Raw genomic sequence first — 20,577 nt, 5'->3', positions numbered from 1 at the left:
CAGTCAGCCAGGGGCCGCTAGAGCCCCTCCGCCCGGAGCAGCTGTCCCTCTGTCCGGAGCAGCTGTCCCTCTGTCCCGAGCAGCTGTCCCTCTGTCCCGAGCAGCTGTCCCTCTGTCCCGAGCAGCTGTCCCTCTGTCCCGAGCAGCTGTCCCTCTGTCCCGAGCAGCTGTCCCTCTGTCCCGAGCAGCTGTCCCTCTGTCCCGAGCAGCTGTCCCTCTGTCCCGAGCAGCTGTCCCTCTGTCCCGAGAAGCTGCCCCTCTGTCCCAAGCAGCCCCTCTGTCCAGTGGGGTCATTGAGAGGGGTGGGCATGGTGAGTAAGCCACGGAGGCGGACAATAAGGCGGACTGAGACAATGGCGAAGTGGGGTCCGCGTCCCGCGCCAGAGCCGCCACCGCGGACAGACGCCCACCCAGACCCTCCCCTATAGGTCAAGGTTTTGCGGCCGGAGTCCGCACCTTTGGGGGGGGGTACTGTCACGTTCTGACCTCTATTTCCTTTGTTTTTGTATTTATTTAGTATGGTCAGGGCGTGAGTTGGGTGGGCAGTCTATGTTTGTTTTTCTATGTTTTGGTCTAGTTCTATGTTCGGCCTGATATGGTTCTCAATCAGAGGCAGGTGTTCGTCATTGTCTCTGATTGGGAACCATATTTAGGTAGCCTGGGTTTCACTGTGTGTTTGTGGGTGATTGTTCCTGTTTTTGTGTTTGCACCAGACAGGGCTGTTTTGAGTTCTCACGTTTCTTGTTTTTTTCCGTTAGTTTGTTCATGTATAGTGTCGTCAATAAATACAATGAACAACCACCACGCTGCGCTTTGGTCCGCCTCTACTTCACAAGAAGAGAATCGTTACACTGTGTTTGGGAAGTTTATACTCCCAATAAATACGTCAAAGTAATATATGCCTTAGTGTGTGTGACATTCTTTATTCTCCGTTCATCAACCATTTGGGTTTACGTTTCAGCATTTACAGAGAGTGCACTGACTCTCTAATAATGAAATAATGATTCAATAAAAATCAACAGAAGCAGCACCCAACCCATCAGCCACACAAGGACTGGGATTGCTAGAGGTATTACAAGTTGGATGCTTGATGTCCCGGGCATAGGCCTATATCAGTTTAAATTGTATAAGGGACTGGATTTGAGAGAGGAGCCCAAAGGAATAGAATAATCCAATTAGATTTCAAACTGAGCAGCCTGGCAGGAGAAGTGGTTATATTTTGATAAAAGTATATCAGAAAGCAAATGTAATTTCAGAAAGGATGGAAAACAGAGACCTGCAGCCTCTGCGTTAAAAGGGCAAATAACTTGCTGTTCCGGGTACATTAGGGCGACGGTCCGATGTCAGAAGGATTCAGATAATAACTGTTCCAGGTAAATTAGGGCGACGGTCCGATGTCAGAAGGATTCAGATAATAACTGTTCCGGGTACATTAGAATGACGGTCCGATGTCAGAAGGATTCAGATAATAACTGTTCCGGGTACATTAGGGCGACGATCCAATGTCAGAAGGATTCAGATAATAACTACAGAACGAAGCCAACCTCAGCGTGAGCTTTGGTTGCGAATGGTATGAACTTTGAACTCTTATTCACTATAGAAGTGATACCTCCTAGCCGTTGAGTTAGCAGCGGCCCCTGTAAACGTGGGCTAGGAAAGGTCGGACAAAGGATCTCTTCTAACAGCTAATCAAATGGCAGCTAATCAAATGAACAGCTAAACAAATGGCTACCCAAACTATTTGCATTGCCCCCCCAACCACCTCCTCTTTTGACGCTGCTGCTTCTCTCTGTTTAGACCTATTGGAAGGTGAACCTTTGCCTGAGTCTGAGGTCCTGAGTGCTCTGGAGCAGGTTTTCATCAAGGATCTCTCTGTACTTTTCTCCATTCATCTTTCCTTTGATCCTGACTAGTCTCAGAGTCCCTGCTGCTAAAAAAACATTCCCACAGCTGCCACCACATTGCTTCACGGTGCCAGGTTTCCTCCAGATGTGATGCTTGGCATTCAGGGCAAAGAGTTCAATCTTGGTTTCATCAGACCAGAGAATCTTGTTTCTCATGGTCTAAGAGTCTTTAGGTGCCTTTTGGCGAACTCCAAGCGGGCTGTCATGTGCCTTTACTGAGGTGTGGCTTCCGTCTGGCCACTCTACCATAAAGGCCTGATTGGTGGAGTGCTGCAGAGATGGTTGTCCTTCTGGAAGGTTCTCCCATCGCCACAGACGAACTCCGGGGCTCTATCAAAGTGACAATCTGGTTTTTAGTCACCTCCCTGACCAAGCCCCTTCTCCCCCGATTGCTCAGTTTAGCCGGGCGGCCAGCTCTAGTTAGAATTCGGGTGGTTCCAAACTTCTTCCATTTAAGAATGATGTGTTCTTGGGGATCTTCTATGCTGCATAATTTTTTGGTACTGTGCCTCGATACAATCCTGTCTTGGAGCTATACAGACAATTCCTTCAACCTCATGGCTTGGATTATGCTCTGCCCACTGTCAACTGGGGGACCTTATATAGACAGGTGTTTGCCTTTCCAAATCATGTCCAATGAATTGAAATGATCACAGAAAATGTAACGTGGAAAAAGTAAAGGGTCCTGAATACTTAGCAAATACACTGTACGTACCGAATTGTGGGTTTGGTGAACCGTTACACCACTAATGCTTTCACACAAAGTGGGAAATGTGCGTGGCTCCACATTTGGCATTATTGCATCGTCAAACAGTCCCAAATCTCCCATGCATGGATGACACACCCATGCTGTGCCCAAGGATCACAACACGGTGCAGCAAATGGATCACAGGTGTGTGTGTGTGTGCATGATGCCTGCTTCTCAGCCGCTAGGTTGATGCTTATGGGGGGAAAAGAGAATGTGCTGCCAACTTCACAGCTTCCACACAGTATAAAAAGTATACAAATACTTCAAAACATGCCAAACAAATTAGGCTGCATTGTCTGTCACATTTCAGAATGTGTATTGTAATTTAGCTATCACACTTTCCCATATTGTATATAGAGTAGCTGTGTGTGAATCCCTAATCCTTTCACTGGTAACAAATTTCGATGCAAATTCTCAGTTTTTTCTTTAATACCTGCAGAAAAGACTTGGTGCCACAATCACGTACAACACAATACCCAAAGTCAGTTTATCAAAAAACACAGCAGAAAACCACAGATGCACAGTGATTTTTTTTCATTCACAATGCAACACTATACTGCCCTACCAAGCAAAAAATGTTAATTTGGTCAAAAATTAGTTAGTCATTTTTGTTACATTAAATACATGCTTAATCATGTGGACAAGTATCCTGCCTCTATTGTATTGTGTTTAGGAGAAAATGGGGGTCATGTTAGAAGTAACTGCATAAAGTTACTGTGAAACCAAGGTAAATAAAATCCATTTTTCTCAGTTCCACGCTATAAGTAATTACTGTCTTTTTGCTTGGTAGGGCAGTATACATCACAGAAGCGAGGAGAGAGAGCCGCTAGCAATAGCACACAACCACAACAATCTTACCAGTCGTCCTCCGCAAAACTACCATCCTCAGCCTCGGGAATGTGACTGTTGAGAGAAAATCATGTTGCAGAATACTGTACAGTCAACCATGTTCTGTTAAGGTGCAGACAATGACAAAACTACCATCCTCAGCCTCGGGAATGTGAATGTTGAGAGAAAATCATGTTGCAGAATGCTGTACAGTCAACCATGTTCTGTTAAGGTGCAGACAATGACAAAACTACCATCCTCAGCCTCGGGAATGTGACTGTTGAGAGAAAATCATGTTGCAGAATACTGTACAGTCAACCATGTTCTGTTAGCATGTTCTGTTATGGTGCAGACAATGACAAAACTACATTGATTGGTTGGTTTTCCAAAGTGTGTTGGGCTCATTTGGGGATACTGAAAGGGAGATTGGTCAGTTAGGGCTAGTATCTCACATGAGGGTAAATCACTTGGCTAGTGGTTATTGATGAGGAGCATGGAAGTGGGATGAGTGACAGATCATCTCTACAGTAGGGGACTGCTAAAAAAGCATAAGAATCTTTGGTGCGTTTTTTAAAATGAAAAATAACAAAGAAACAAAAGGGTCTGTCTGTCTGTATGTCTGCCTGTCTGTCTGCCTGTCTTTCTGTCTGCCTGTCTTTCTGTCTGTCTGCCTGTCTTTCTGTCTGCCTGTCTTCCTGCCTGCCTGTCTTCCTGCCTGCCTGTCTGGTCTGGTCTGGTCTGGTCTGGTCTGTCTGCCTGTCTGCCTGCCTGTGTGTGCGTGCAGCTCATGGGCCAAGTGTCCCTGCTGGGAACTCTAAATATAGTCACAGCGCACACTGTTCCAAGACGAGGACACCAAATTATTTTCACATTTCCGCTCTGGCAAACTAATTGCAAGCCAGAGACAGGGGCTATTGTTAATTGTAACATGGGGAGGTTCCGAGTTGACCGGACACACTCCTGCTATCTAGCTGACTAGAGAACATTGTGGCTTGGCACTTTTGACTGGCCCCAATAACACTTGGAGGCAGGAAGTGAACATTGTTTTCTGAGCTTTATATTCTATATATAACACCGATTGAACTGAACTGATAAATGGAAATGAGATGGGATAAAGAAGCTCAATAGCACACATTGTTAGGACTTTTCACACAGAGATACAGTGCTTTCGGTAAGTATTCAGACCCCTTGACTTTTTCCACATTTTGTTAGGTTACAGCCTTATTCTAAAATGTATTAAATAGTTTTTCCCCCTCATCAATCTACACACAATACCACTTAATGACAAAGCAAAAACTGTTTTTTATGCATTTTTGCTAATTTATTCCAAATTTAAAAAAGCTTGGCACACCTGTATTTGGGGAGTTTCTCCCATTCTTCTCTGCAGATCCTCTCAAGCTCTGTCAGGTTGGATGGGGAGCGTCACTGCACAGCTATTTTCAGATCTCTCCAGATATGTTAGATCGGGTTCAAGTCCGGGCTGTGGCTGGGCCACTCAAGGACATTCAGAGACTTGTCCCGAAGCCACTCCTGCGATGTAACCTAACTTGCTCTTGGGGACCTTCAATGCTGCAGACATTTTTTGAAACACTTCTCCAGATCTGTGCCTCGACACAATCCTGTCTTGGAGCTCTACAGACAATTCCTTCGACCTCATGGCTTGGTTTTTGCTCTGACATCCACTGTCAACTGTGGGACCTTATATAGACAGGTCATATTGCCTTTCCAAATCATTTCCAATCAATTGAATTTACCACAATGGGACTCCAATCAAGTTGTAGAAACATCTCAAGGATGATCAATGGAAACAGGATGCACCTGAGCTCAATTTCGAGTCTGAAAACTTTATTTATAATAATTTCTAAAATCATTTCTAAAAACCTGTTTACACTTCGTCATTATGGGGTATTGTGTGTAGATTGCTGAGGGTTATTATTTTTTTAAATCCATTTAAGAATAAGGTTGAAAATGTAAAAGGGGTCTGAATACTTTCCGAAGGCACTGTAACACACATGTTACGTACAGGACATGCATGATGCCTTGTTCAAGTTAAGCCACATACACAACTCTTAAATGCTATTGTTTCTCAGGTGGGTCAAAGACCACTCTGGGTAGAATTTTCCCCTTATGCACAGGTCTGTAATCAGCTTACCCTTCCACAATTCCTAACCTTAGTCATAAGTGTAAGTGATATAGTCATAAGTGTAAACTATAAAACTGGCCTTAGATCGGTGGCTAAAGGCAACTCCTAAAATACCAGCCCCAAAAATAAAACCAGACACATAATTGTTCATCTTTAGCTACTGTATGTCTCTTAGGGCACTAGGTTGGACTTCTTTGCAGCTGAATTAATTTATGTCTACACCCACAGGGATGGCTATATGAATTACTGCTCCACGTAATTTGTCTTTGAGGAGGACGATTTGGTGGCGTGTGTGTTCGGGTGCTCTACAGGCTGACAGGCCACAGTCTGGACTGGAACCCTCTGAAGAACAATTAGACTTACAGTGTGGAGCAGTAGCTAGGACATGAACCCATAACTAGACTTCATCCAGCCAGCCGGCAAAGCCATTTGAACTGATGCCATTGCAACCAATTACTCAAAAATGCCCGCAGGAAATCTATGTAGCGCGGCAAGATAACGTAAATAGACATCATAAACTTTGACTAAATATACATGTTCTACATATAGTTAGAAAGATACACTGCTTCTTTATGCAACCGCTGTGTTAGATTTATTTTTAACGTTACAGAAATCGCACACTATTCCATATGCTGAGACAGCGCTCAGTTCCAAGCTACATTTCCACGTAATGTTGGAGTCAACAGAAACACAGATTTAAGCATAAATATTCCCTTACCTTCGATGGTCTTCGTTCAGAATGTTCTGGAAGGCTTCATACTTACCCAATACATCGTTTGGTTTCAAGTCTTGCGTCTTTGTATTAGCTACTGCTAATAACATCAGCTGAAATGCACCCAAAACGTCCTCTGGTCCGGATAAGTTGCGCATCAAAACTTCAAAATTACACATTATATGTCGACTAAACAGGTCAAACTAAGTGCAGAAGCAAGCTTTATGATGTTTTAGACGTGCAAAACAAACTTCAATTCAATCGGCCATCGTCTGCCCTTCTCTTGAGTGCTGGAAACAAAGGAATGGCTGGGACCAATTCGCGCCCATACGCACAGCCTATTCTCTCGTGGCACGCACTAATTTTACTCCCATAGGGTCAATTCTCGCGGGATTTGAAAGATTTGAAGCTCTAATGAAAGAGGACATCTAGCGGAAGAGATAGAAAGTGTCCCCAGAATCATAGCTGGTTGGGAAGGGTGGGGGCCATGACGTCAAAGTTGCTCCAACTTTCATGGCCACAAAAACTAGTTTGGAAGAATGCCTGCCCTGTGAGTTCTGCTATACTTACAGACATAATTCCAACGGTTTTAGAATCTTTAGAGTGTTTTCTATCCAATAATAATTTTTATTTGCATATATTAGCAATTTTTGACAGATTTTTTTTCCAGTTTACTAGGGGTACCCAATCTCTCCAAAGGGGGCGTATGTCTGCCATATCCTTAACAGATTTAAGTTAAAGGAGAAGGTACGTTACTAGACTACCTCATCTTAACTTAAAGGGGAAGGTACGTTACCAGACTACCTCATCTTAACTTAAAGGAGAAGGTACGTTACCAGACTACCTCATCTTAATTTAAAGGAGAAGGTACGTTACCAGACTACCTCCTCTTAACTTAAAGGAGAAGGTACGTTACCAGACTACCTCCTCTTAACTTAAAGGGGAACTATTTTACAAATTAGTGTTAGATGGTTCCGCAATCTGAATGTAGTCTAGGGGCTAGGGGAAACTGTAGCGTAATCCATAGTTCGGTTTACTTGTAAAATACAGGACCTCCTCTTTAACCAACGCCATCATGCAAGGGTGTGATATTGTTATAGGAGAGATATTCATAGATGGCCACTGACAGTGGCTTTTTCGTCAGTTTACGTCCCACAAGAACTGGAGCAAAGAACATGTTGATAAAGCTATGTTCACACCCGTTTCTTCCAATGCAATCTCTCCATATTAAGTAGGAATCCCCCCTTCTACACACACAGACACACACACTTCCCATTCGCCATCTGGCCCCCGGGCCTTCATCAGCCTGGCCTGGCTACTAATTAAGAAGAGAAGAAAGGCTGCGCCCGTGGACATAACAGAGAGAGAGAGAGCAGCTTTTAATCCAGCATTCATAACGCACCTCATTTAATTACCATGTCAGAAACGGCGCCCGCAACAATCAGGTACAAAAATAAAAAAATATGTGAACGAGGAACGCTATTAATAGCCTGCCCGTTAGATAGAAGGCACATGCGTGTGTTGCCGTGCAACCTGTTTCTCCTTGCATTAAGGGGGAGGAGTGGGAGTGGGTGTGTGAGTGAGTGCGTGAGTGAGTGCGTGCGTGCGTGTGTGAGAGGGAGGGTGTGATCTGTGTGAGGCAGGAGAAGACATTAAGAAAAAATGTTTTTATCTGGTTCCACTCGGCGCATGAAGAGTATTAGTGGCTGGGCATTATCAATATTTTAACACAGCAGGTAAATACATTGTCATTTCAAGCTGGGAGTGATTGTTGCATATTTTTTTTTTACCATTACTTTTTGAAATGTCTCCCTGAAATTGAGGGCCTTGAATAATGTTTTTACATCTCCAACCATTTATATTGTAAAAGCTTCCTCCTTGATTTGAGCTTTGCTCTCTGTCTAAACACATCTGTCTAAGCACATTTACATAAGTATTCAGACCCTTTTCTATGAGGTACAGGTCGGCAGGCAGGGGCAGGGGCAGGCAGATTGAGACCGCCTGCCTGACCAATCTGCCTGCCCCTGACCCTGCCTGCCGACCTGTACCTTTGCCCCACTGCTGGATCATTGACCTCTGCTTACCCTGAGCCTGCCTGTCGTCCGGTACCGTTGCCTCACCTGTGGTTAACTGACCCCTGCCTGCCTTGACCTGTCTATTGCCTGCCCCTGTCTATTGCCTGCCCCTGTATAAATACAGGTGTGCCAAGCTTGTAGCGTCATACACAAGAAAACTCTAGGCTGTAATCACTGCCGAAAGTGCTTCAACAAAGTACTGAGTAAAGGGGTCTGAATAGTTATGTAAATGTGATATTTCAGTTTATATTAAAAAAAAGAAAATTGCTAAACATTTTAAAAACCTGTTTTTGCTTCGTCATTAGGGGGTATTTTGTGTATTTTAATCTATTTTAGAATAAGGCTGTAAAAATTCAAGGTGTCTGAATACTTTCCCGAATGCACTGTATTCAGAGTCAGTTTCTTTAGGGCACACCTTAACAAAACGAGTCTAGGCAGTCCATTCCTGTTTCACGCCGCTGTCTTTCGTTAGGCGCTAATGAACACGACCAAGGTATTCTGCCCTGTTGACCAACGCTGGAAAGAATAACCCTAAGAACAGGTGCCTTTAAATTGACTTTTTCACTGATGAACTTGTTTCTTCCAACGTTTATCATTTCCACTATATCAATACGATTGTTTACATCTCATTTTAGAGGTTAAAATGTACATTTCTTCACATACACTTACTTACATAAAATGTCTATTTCCATATCGAATTTCACATGATTATTATTTCCATGACTTCCACAGGCAGTTAGTTTCTTGCAGGCGGTGGTGGGAGATAATTTGATTAGGTTGCTCATAATATGTACCTGGGGTCTCTATCCTACTGTCATCCAGGTAGAAGTCTGGGTTCACCTATCTGTTCCTGACAGACCCTGAGGACATGTCCTCTTCCTCTCTCCCTCCCTCTCTCTCTCTCTCTCTCTCAGCTCTCTCTCTCTCAGAGCTCTCCCAAGGAAGTGATGTTTGATTCCAAATTAAGGCAGATAAAAACGTAGGCTCACTATCAATGCACGTTAAGTGCCTGCTACATTTTCAATGTTGTTTTTCTCGGCTTTGTAAATATCTAAGGCTGCTACTGCTATTGAAGAAAGAGTTTCAAAGACTGAGAAACTATCCCTTCATTAAAATGGTGTATTTGGGGTTTTGGAGAGAACAAACCAAACATGTCTTTAAGTCCTTTTTTCCTTCACTTTTTCAAAATCTATTTGGACCAGGTTTTACTTTGAGCCCTGCATCGACTTACTGAATCGGTTTGATATGTCTTTTGTGACCTACTCTCCAAATGTTTAAATAAGCTGAAACAGTGCAACAGGCCTACATACTGTACTGAATCCATATAGCCCACTGTTTTGTCTGTTGGCACAGCAGCAATTTATTTGCACATTATCCAGATCTCATCTAAAATCTCATTCAATTCTTAACTCACGCTCTATAATTTATGTTGAGTAAATGGGGTTATTGTATTTGCATAGAACAGTATATGGTGTCTATAAATGACTTGATATAGTTATTAATAACCTTCTCCAAATGGCTTTTAAAAACATATTAAACCAGACCCTCCGAACATGCAGGGCTTACGCTGCATCCTTATTCTTCGTCAAATTAAACCATTGTCTCTTTTCCCTTCCTTGGTTTGGTGTCTCTTTACTCTACCTCTCACCCTCCTCATCCACCTCCCCCTCTTTTCTCCCTGACATCCTTCCCCTGGCCGCCCCTGCTCTCTCTCGTCCCCTCCTGGTCCGTGCTGCGTGATATCAGGTAGGCGTCGGGGAGGTAGTTAAAGCGGCCAATGGGGATCACCTGCCGGCTGACCTCGTCATTCTGTCGTCCAGGTCAGGAACCAAACCTCATTGCTGAGCTGCATGGGGGTCTGACCGGAGAGCGGGTGGCAGCATTGGGATGGCAGGAGGGGGAGAGGGGCATAGCGTACGAGGCTAGCTATAAGTCAGGACTTTTTGTCGTGCACTGCCGATTTAAATGATAAATATTAGATTTTACATTCTAGGGCAGGGAGGGAAATCTGGTTATGTTGGCAAAGCCACCCAGAATTGAGGTGAATAGGTCAGCGAACACATGGTACCCATTTAGGCACATGCCTCCGTCATATTGACCATGTTAACAATAAATGTTTTTATGGCTTGAGAATATAAAGAGACGAGACTTAAAGGGATACTTTGTGATGAGGCCCTTTAACTACTTCCCCAGAGTCAGATGAACTTGTGGATACCAGTTTTATGTCTCTGTGTCCAGTATGAAGGAAGTTAGAGGTAGTTTCGCCAGGAAACACTAACTAGCGTTTGCGCAATGACCGGAAGTCTAGCATGCTAGTTTGAGACAAGATCATAAGTTTAGGTGTGAACTGTGAATGCGTTTCCATGTTCCTAACTGTGCATGGCCCTCTAAGTCCACCTTGAAACGACTGTTTGTTGTTTGACCTGACATGTTGCATGCTGTGACCATAGAAATAGAACATACATACATTTCTATGGCCGTGACAGTCCACATTCCAACATAATTTTTATGAATTATCTTGGCATAAATCACATATGGTGGCATGCTTACAACAATGTATCTACTATAATCAAGTAGATATTTTTAATATTTAATTGATACTAAATATTAATGAAAACTCCAGCAGGATTGTTGCACTGGTACCATCTTGTCAACAGGATATTTGAAGCATAACTCTGACTGGTTTTAGAACACATCACTGCAGAGCAATTGTCTGTCGAGAGGAATCCAAAGCCCTTATTGGCACTCGACAGCTCAAAGCAGCTGGTACTCAAACCTCATTGATTAAGGTTAGGGCTTGACTGGGCCAAAACCCTTTTTGATTTTCTCCTTCCTCCACTGTTTTTGGAAGGACCCCTGTCGTGCATCAATCACCCTATTAAAAGAGTGGCTTAAAGACTTACCTTAAAGCTCCGGCACGCTCTATAACTCTCTGTCCCCGTGCCAAGTGTCTGTCAGAGCTCCATTTGTTCTGTTGTGGTTGTAGTACTCGCTCGGCATGCCTGCTCCCTCTCTCCCAGAAAACTGAATTCAAGGGCAGCTGCAAACAAAGATGTCAACAATGCCTGTGTCGATTTTTCAGGACTTGGGGCTGTCAGTTTGATATGATGATTGTGTATTTTTTATGATAATTTGTTGCTACATTGTTGCATTCATAAAACAATACATTTTTGGCTCTATTCAAACCAACTTGGTATCAGAAAACTTTGCAGCATCCTTGTTTGCGCCTTGATTTAAATTGTTGAAAGAGTCCTCCCTACCCTACATCCAAAATCATCAGTAAATGGATGAATTAGTTTTTTACTTTTTACTTCCCCTTTAAACCAGTGAGCCCCAAGGTAAACAAACCTCAAAATCCGACAGATGATTATTTCTGTCTTCATTTTCCTATACTCTTATCTACTGGGGGAAAGGGGGATACCTAGTTAGTTGTACAACTGAATGCATTCAACTGAAATGTGTCTTCCACATTTAACCCAACCCCTCAATCAGAGAGGTGCGGGGGGCTACCATAATCGACATCCACGTCTTCGGCACCCGGGGAACAGTGGGTTAACTTGCTCAGGGGCAGAATGACAGATTTTTACCTTGTCAGCTCGGGGGTTCGAGCCAGCAACCTTTTGGTTACTGGCCCAATGTTTTAACCACTGAGAACTGAGAAACTCATACAGGGATGACTTTTGGTCAGCCTTCCAGGAGTTTCCCAATTGGGATGTTCTGATATTTTTTCAGATATTTTAGAAAGCACATGAACCAATGTTAACTCAGTACATTCCAAAAGTTAAATGCAATTTCAATGTAGGCTATCTCCTTTATTTACTTAATTGAAATAGAATTGGAACCTGGAATCTATGTAACATGTTTGTATGTGTGTGCATGCACATAGGGACTGCAAATCACCTCAGAGATCAAGGACATTGACAACCTGATGCGTCTCTCCGAGCGCATGGAGTGCGAGAGCCCCAACCGCCATCTGTACGAGTTTGTGGGGAACATCCATCTGGACGGACACAGGTAGGACACAACACACCTGCCTTTTTTCAACCAACCAGCAGCTTTTCCATCTCATTTGGCCATTAGGAGTTGGGCAGTAAATTGTGTGGGTTTGTGGATCATTTTACATTACTATGGAGTAAAGGGAAGATTAGACTGAAGATGGCGCCGAAAAATAGGGCAACCACGCTTCTAGCCCCTAAGCAACTTTGCAGTATTTACTTTTTTATGTGTTATTTTTTTCATTATTAGCCCAGAATTTGTTTTGCGTTATTACATACAACCAGAAATAACTTTTGATTATCAGAGGGACAATTGAACTGATTCCAGAGGCTGACCCAAAACACCACCCGGTGGAGAAGAGATATTCGGAGTGGACTCCTAGTCCGATTCAGGAGGTGCGCACACCACCCACCGCTACCGAGTATATTACTTGCTAATGTTCAGCCTCTGGATAATAAAGTTGACGAGCTCAGGGTGAAGATTTTCTTCCAGAGAGACATCCGGGATTGTAACATACTCTGTTTCACGGAAACATGGCTCTCTTAGGATACACTGTCTGTGTCCGTACAGACAGTTGGGTTCTCAGTTCATTGCGCTGACAGGAATAAAGATCTCTCTGGGAAGAAGAAGGGTGGGTGTGTATGTTTCATGATTAACTACTCATGGTGTGATTGTGATAACATAGTGAAACTATGAATAACTCACAATCAAATGCCTTCCGTATTACCTCCCAAGATAATTATCTTCGGTCATAGTCACAGCCTTGTATATTCCCCCTCAAGCCGATACCACGACGGCCCTCAAGGAACTACACTGGACTTTATGCAAGCTGAAACCACATATCCTGAGGCTGCATTTATTGTAGCCGGGGACTGTTACTCAGCTTTTCGAAATGCCTACAAGGCCCTCCCCCGCCCTCCCTTCGACAAATCTGATCACGACTCCATTTACTCCTCCCTTCCTATAGGCAGAAACTCAAACAGGAAGTACCCGTGCTACCGACTATTCAAAACTGGTCTGACCAATCAGAATCCATGCTTCAAGATGGTTTTGATCACTTGGATTGGGATATGTTCTGGGTAGCCTCTGACAATAATATCGACAAATACATGGATACAGGGACTGAGTTTATCAGGAAATACAGTTGAAGTCGGAAGTTTACATACACCTTAGCCAAATACATTTAATCCTATCAAAAATGTCAGTCTTAGGTCAGTTAGCATCACAACTTTATTTTAAGGATGTGAAATGTCAGAATAATAGTAGAGAAGGATTTATTTCAGCTTTTATTTCTTTCATTACATTCCCAGTGGGTCAGAAGAATAGAGTACATACACTCAATAAGTATTTGGTAGCATTGCCTTTACATTGTTTAACTTGGGTCAAACGTTTCAGGTAGCCTTCCACATGCTTCCCACAATAAGTTGGGTGCATTTTGGCCCATTCCTCCTTACAGAGCTGGTGTAACGGAGTCAAGTTTGAAGGTCTCTTTGCTCGCACATGCGTTTTCAGTTCTGCCCACACATTTTCTATAGGATTGAGGTCAGGGCTTTGTGATGGCCACTCCAATACCTTGCCGCCATTGTCCTTAAGCCATTTTGCCACAACTTTGGAATTATTCTTGGGGTCATTGTCCATTTGGAAGACCCATTTGAGACCAAGCTTTAACTTCCTGACTGATGTCTTGAGATGTTGCTTCAATATATCCACATAATTGTCATTCCTCTTGGTGCCATCTATTTTGTGACATGTGCCAGTCATTATGGCCAAACAGTTCTATTTTTGTTTCATCAGACCAGTGGACATTTCTCCAAAAAGTATGATTTTTGTCCCCATGTGCAGTTGCAAACCATAGTCTGGCTTTTTTATGGCGGTTTTGGAGCAGTGGCTTCTTCCTTCATGAGCGCCCTTTCAGGTTATTTCGATGTAGGACTCGTTTTACTGTGGATATAGATATTTTGTACCTGTTTCCTCCAGCATCTTCACAAGTTCCTTTGCTGTTGTTCTGGGATTGATTTGTGCTTTTCGCACCAAAGTACGTTCATCTCTAGTAGACAGAACGCATCTCCTTCCTGAGCGGTATGACGGCTGCGTGGTCCCCTGGGTTTTATAATTGCTTACTATTGTTTGTACAGATGAATGTGGTACCTTCAGGCATTTGGAAATTGCTCCCAAAGATGAAACAGACTTGTGGAGGTTACAATTTTTGGCTGATTTATTTTTATTTTTCCATGATGTTAAGCAAAAAGGCACTCAGTTTGAAGGTAGGCTTGAAATACATCCACAGATACACCTCCAATTGACTCAAATGATGTCAATTAGCCTATCAGAAGCTTCTAAAGCCATGACATAATTTTCTGTAATTTTCCAAGCTGTTTACAGGCACAGTCAATTTAGTGTATGTAAACTTCTGACCCACTGGTATTGTGATACAGTGAATTATAAGTGATATAATCTGTCTGTAAACAGCAAAAAAAATGACTTGTGTCATGCACAAAGTAGATGTCCTAACCGACTTGCCAAAACTGTAGTTTGTTAACAAGAAATTTGTGGAGTGGTTGAAAAACGAGTTTTAATGACTCCAACCTAAGTGTATGTAAACTTCGGACTTCAACTGTAGATAGGAGAAAACCAGAAACCAGGTATAGATGGCAGCATTCGCACAAAACTGAAAGCAAACTAGCGCCTTCAACCTTGGCAAGGTGACTGGGAATATGACCAAATACAAACAAGGTTGTTATTCCTTACGTAAGGCAATCAAACAGGCAAAATATCAGTACAGAGACAAAGTGGAGTTGCAATTCAATGGCTCAGACACGAGCCGTTTGTGGCAGGGTCTACAGATAATCACAGACTACAAAGGGAAAACTAGCCACGTCTGGCACAACGACGTCTTGCTTCCAGACAAGCTAAACACCTTTTTCGCCCGCTTTGAGGATAACACAGTGCCCCCGACTCGGCCAGCTACCAAGGACTGTGGGCTCTCCTTCTCCGTGGCCGATGTGAGTAAGACATTTAAGCGTGTTAACCCTGGCAAGGCTGCTGGCCCAGACAGAATCCCGAGTCGCGCCCTCAGAGCATGCACAGACCAGGAATAACTATGTAAGAATGCTGTTCGTTGACTATAGCTCAACACTCAACACCATAGTACCCTCCAAGCTCATCATTAAGCTTGGGGCCCAGGGTCTGATCCCAGCCCTGTGAACCTGAGTCCTGGACTTCCTGCTGGGTCACCCCCCAGGTGTTGAAGTTAGGAAACAACACCTCCACTTTGCTGATCCTCAACACAGGGGCCCCACAAGGGTGCGTGCTCAGCTCCCTCTTGTACTCCCTGTTCACCCATGACTGCGTGGCCATGCACGCCTCCAACTCAATCATCAAGTTTTCAGACAACAGTAGTAGGCCTGCTTACCAACAATGTCGAGACAGCCTACAGACAGGAGGTGAGGGCCCTGGGAGTATGGTGCCAGGAAAATAACCTCTCACCCAACGTCAACAAAACAAAGGAGCTGATCGTGGACTTCAGGAAACAGCAGAGTGACCACCCCCCTATCCACAATGATGGGACAGCAGTGGAGAAGGTGGAAAGTTTTAAGTTCCTCGGTGTACACATCACTGAGAAACTAAAATGGTCCACCCACACAGACAGCGTGATGAAGGCGCAACATTGCCTCTTCAACATCAGGAGGCTGAAGAAATTTGGCTTGGCAACTAAAACCCTCACAAACTTTTACAGATGCACAATTGAGAGCATCCTGTCAGGTTGTATCACCGCCTGGTACTGCAACTGCACCGCCTGTGGGGCCGCAGGGCTCTCCAGAGGGTGGTGCGGTTTTCCCAACGCATCACTGAGGGCCAAATACCTGCCCTCCAGGACACCTACAGCACCCGCTGTCACTGGGAGACAAAAAAGATAATCAAGGACAACTACCACCCAAGCCACTGCCTGTTCACCTCGCTACCATCCAGAAGGGAGGTCAGTACAGGTGAATCAAAGCTGGTACCGAGAGACTGAAAAACAGCTTCTATCTCAAGGCCATCAGTCTGTTAAATAGCCATCACTAGCACGTTAGAGGCTGCTGCCCTATATACATAGACTTGAAATTTGGAACACTAGTCAGTTAAATAATCTTTACACACTCATCGCGCTACTCATCTCATATGTACAGTATATACTGTATTCTATTCTACTCTATTTTAGTCTATGCTGCTCCGACATTGCTTTCCAATGTTTATATATTCTTAATTCCATTTGTGTGTATTGTTGTGAAATTGATAGACATTACTTGTTAGATATTACTGCACTGTTGGAGCTAGCATTTCGCTACTCCCGCAATAACTGCTATTCATGTGTATGTGACCAATTAAAATATGATTTGATTTGATTAGAAGCACCTGCTCAGTGTTAGTGTCACTATAGCAGTAAGCCCAACGTTGTATTTGAGTTCCATAGTTTCTCAAGCTCCTCCACACTATGCCATGTTGCCTACTCATGGAGACTTCTGTTTGTGACTCCAGCACTGCGTCTCTGGGTCCAGACCAGATTCTGCTGCGAGGTGCCCAGTTGAGGAACACCCAGTGGGTCCATGGCGCCGTGGTCTACACCGGACACGACACCAAGCTCATGCAGGTGAAGCCCTTTGCTGGTTTACATTTGACATTTCAGTCATTTAGCAGACGCTGTTATCCAGAGCCACGTAGTCAGTGCATTTAATTAATGTAGGTCACAAAACCACACCACAGTCATTGCAAGTGCAAAACCCTCTGTTAACCCCATCTTTGCATATTGAGGTAGGACTTTGGTTCCTTGGATCATATCGCCTGTTGAGTTAGAAAACCAACAAACCAAGGTCCTATCATGTGAAGTTAAGACCAATTGGATTTGTTCCCCTGCTTTTGTTTTTGTGTCCATATACTCCTGCATGGAATGTAATATTGAACTTGTATTACTTATGTCCATGTCTTTTGTCCAGAACTCCACACGGCCTCCACTGAAGCTGTCTAATGTGGAGCGCATCACAAACTTCCAGATTCTATTGCTGTTCGGCTGTCTACTGGCCATTTCTCTGGTGTGCTCCATCGGACAAACCATCTGGAAGTACCAGTACGGCAATGCAGCTTGGTACATGGATTTGAACTGTAAGAGCACCAACGCCAGATATATTCCACATAGCCCACATATTGTGTCTCACTTGTCTGCCACGTCTGCTTAGTTCTCTGTTGTTTTTGAGTTACTTTTTGTTCATGTCTGTGTGTTGTTGTCTTTTATTTTTATGTTGCTTCTGGCAAAGTATGTATTTGCAATACAAGTGAAATACGTGGCAATGGGGAATAACGGAATTCCCATGTAAATGTAAAAGTGATTGTGACATGCATAGACGTGCGATGTGAATGAAAGACATGGTTGAATATCAATCACTGTGCTGCTGTATGTTTTGGATCAGTTCTAATGTTCTGTTCGGTTCTTTGTTTTTCTTTGTTGTCGTTTTTTAACAGCTCCAGGTAACAACCATTTTAAAAGCCCTGGCCATCCGTGAATGACCCTTCCATACTAACCCACTAACTGAAGCTCTGCCTTTGCTAAGAAAATGAAGCACCCTCTATATGGTTGCCCTACTTTGTAAAGGCCCCTTTGCCATGGACAGCACAGACCAGGGATCTGATGATAGGTTTTCCCATCCAGCTCTTACACTTTTCTCTTTAGTTCCTTTTGTTGCCTGATCCACAAAGTGTTTCTCCCTTTTCTCCTCATTTATTGTGTGACACATTAAACTCTTTGCAAATCTAGGCCTCAGATCCAGACCCCCTTTAAAAAAATAAAAACCCTTTTCACTGCAAATGGACAATGAGTCACTACACTTCTTTTCTGCTCTTTGTCCTGTGAGAGCCAGAGATGAGATGGCACTCAGGAAGGAGGTATCTACATATTTGTCACTGAACACAGAGACTGCAGTGTAGCCCCGAGGGCTACTGCTGATATTTTCTAAATGCCTCCCTCTACTGCCTCTTTTTGTTGGGTTTATTTTTCTAGTAGAGGAGAGAGAAAGTGAAAGAGGGAGTAGGAGAGATGCCAAACCTATTCAGCACGAAGATGGGTTCTCACATCCCACTCTGAGATATGTTTTTTAATTAAAATGAGGTGGTGGTAGACTAACTACTATTGACAGAATAGAAGCAACAGGTAAGAACCTTACAGCTTCATTAGAAGAATAATGAAGGTTAGGTGACTTCTGTGGCTACTTGAAAAGCGCTTTAGTATTTTTTTCCCCCATTGCAAAATATGGCAATCAATATTTGCAATGAGTCTGTGAGCCTTGTTTGCAGACTGATTAACGTGACACAACAGCCATTACTCTATTTTCATCTAGGCCTGTGTTAGGAGAGGTTGTGTCCTTATCCATTTCAACCTTGTTTTATGACATACACTCTCCCCTCAGTCTTAGAACATTGTCACATTGTCATGGATCTCCAGGGTTTTTTCCTGTGCTCGTTTGTAGCTTTGAAACTCACACCTAAAAGACCCATCATGTGGGGCGGCGCAGAGAGTGGTGTACAAATGAGGGTGATGTGAGTCATAAAGCAGGCGTCCATCTTGACACTGATTGTGTTCTTTTCAGTGGTGGCAGGTCTCAGTCCACTGCAGATTGTTCCGACCTGTGTCAAAAGAGAGAGGTGGCCAATTCATAACGTCATATTCACTGTAGCATTTACATACAGCGTGCCCAAACTACTTGACTGTAATTGTACATTGAGACATGTCAACACAATCTCTAGTTAGCCGGAGACCACAAGTTGATGGATTGACAGATCATGTTGGTCAATGGGGAGAAAAGCTGGATCACCACACATAAAACACATACCGTACATGCCCATATGTCAGAGATGGTCTGTTTATGATTATGCATGCACAGTAAATAATGATTTAGACTTTGACGCAGCTTACACTGCTGACATCTGGCTTAACTGGCATGGTTCCTGGTCTATAGATCTTAAAGGGTCAATCTGCACTTGCTACATCCATTTTTTTACTTTTAAATTAAGGACAAAGAAAATGCTTTTCTTTCAAAAACAAGGACATTTCTAAGTGACCACAAACTTTTGAACGATAGTGTATGCTCATTGATTCTTCAAGAATATAATTTAAAGATGCCCTTATCAACCTAATTCAACTGTCATACCCCATCAGAACCCAAAATATAAGGTTGTTTTACTCCAATGTTTGTAAACAAAGTAAATGTAAACAAACACTGTATAGCCCCAACACATGGTTAAAACTATCATTTTGATATCATGGATGGTCAGTTCTTGTATCCATAGCTCTTTCCATGAGTTTGAGAGTGGTTACATTTCTCCAGCACCATCCCTCAGCTGTTTACCAAATCAGTGGCGGGGTGTCCGCTTTGTTATTGTTCGAACTGCAGGTTGCCCCTTTTACAACCTTTATGTAGATGAGGTGATGAAAATGACTTGCGATCATTTGTTATGCATTCATGCCACCTGCTACACATCACTGTGGGTTAAATCCCTGTCCACTAAAAAGCAGGTAGCTGGGTTTTTTTCCCCCGGATTGTGTTGTTTTCTGCTGACTGTTCCACTACTTTAAAAAGCCGACCCCTTGAAGTTAGCAGACGGTTGTAGCTGCTCTTTGCGCTACTATGGTAGAAAGTTATTCTAGAGGAGAGGGGCTGGTTTTATTTTTGGATACGCATGCTCTGAAATAGAAGCAAATACTGACGCAAAATCACATAATACTGTTATATTCAGACATAGTAAGGAGATATGGTGGATGGTGCGTGTCTTGGTTTGTTGAGATTTACTTGCCCATGGCTGCAACTTGATCTGATCCCAACCTTATTTACCCCTGTGAGAGTATACAAGTTCATGTGAAAAAAGGAGACCTCACAAAATGCAGAGAAAATAGTTACTTATAGGACAATCACACTGCACAATGCTGATATCAAAATCCACCCACTCTTTTCCACTCTTTGTTGGTTGGGATGGGAATGTGCTTTGGACTGAATCCGTTTCCTTGTGTCTTGCAACATCCACCACGTTTGTCTTTCTCCCCACCTCTGGCAAGCTCACCCCATCTCTCTGTGTGCTGTCCTTCCAATAGCAGTAGCCACCCCCTTTTTTATTATGTCATCTTAATATCATTCTGTTGTGGGGAA

The 20,577-nt window shown here is 43.3% G+C and overlaps 2 protein-coding genes across 10 annotated transcripts in view; one reads left to right on the top strand and one right to left on the bottom strand.

The window, feature by feature from the left end:
* Nucleotides 1-4,729, bottom strand: part of LOC110538919 (phospholipid-transporting ATPase IA) — a 133,455-nt gene extending 128,726 nt beyond the window's left edge. For 3 of the 8 annotated variants that reach the window (XM_036937899.1, XM_036937892.1, XM_036937895.1), the window contains exon 1: nucleotides 3,511-4,729. The gene's annotated coding sequence lies outside the window, so the exon portion shown is untranslated. The remainder of the gene's footprint in view (nucleotides 1-3,510) is intronic. The other 5 variants (XM_036937896.1, XM_036937898.1, XM_036937893.1 and 2 more) reach the window with 4 other exon arrangements.
* Nucleotides 4,730-8,743: 4,014 nt separating this feature from the next.
* Nucleotides 8,744-18,245, top strand: LOC118936505 (probable phospholipid-transporting ATPase IA). 2 transcript variants are annotated; one of them, XM_036937891.1, is made up of 5 exons: nucleotides 8,744-10,230; nucleotides 12,297-12,424; nucleotides 16,925-17,036; nucleotides 17,380-17,545; nucleotides 17,903-18,245. In XM_036937891.1, the coding sequence occupies exons 2-5, from the start codon at nucleotides 12,339-12,341 to the stop codon at nucleotides 17,941-17,943; spliced, it is 405 nt and encodes a 134-aa protein (XP_036793786.1). In that variant the 5' UTR covers nucleotides 8,744-10,230; nucleotides 12,297-12,338; the 3' UTR covers nucleotides 17,944-18,245. The 2 variants fall into 2 exon arrangements, with proteins under 2 accessions (XP_036793786.1, XP_036793785.1); XM_036937890.1 differs by having other exon boundaries at nucleotides 8,745-10,230; nucleotides 17,380-18,245.
* The last annotated feature ends 2,332 nt before the right edge of the window (nucleotides 18,246-20,577 follow it).

Source organism: Oncorhynchus mykiss, chromosome 12 (genome assembly GCF_013265735.2).
Source record: "Oncorhynchus mykiss isolate Arlee chromosome 12, USDA_OmykA_1.1, whole genome shotgun sequence".
Lineage (NCBI taxonomy): Eukaryota > Metazoa > Chordata > Actinopteri > Salmoniformes > Salmonidae > Oncorhynchus > Oncorhynchus mykiss.
Note: the sequence above shows the minus strand (reverse complement) of the source record. Positions and strands in the feature narration are given on the sequence as shown.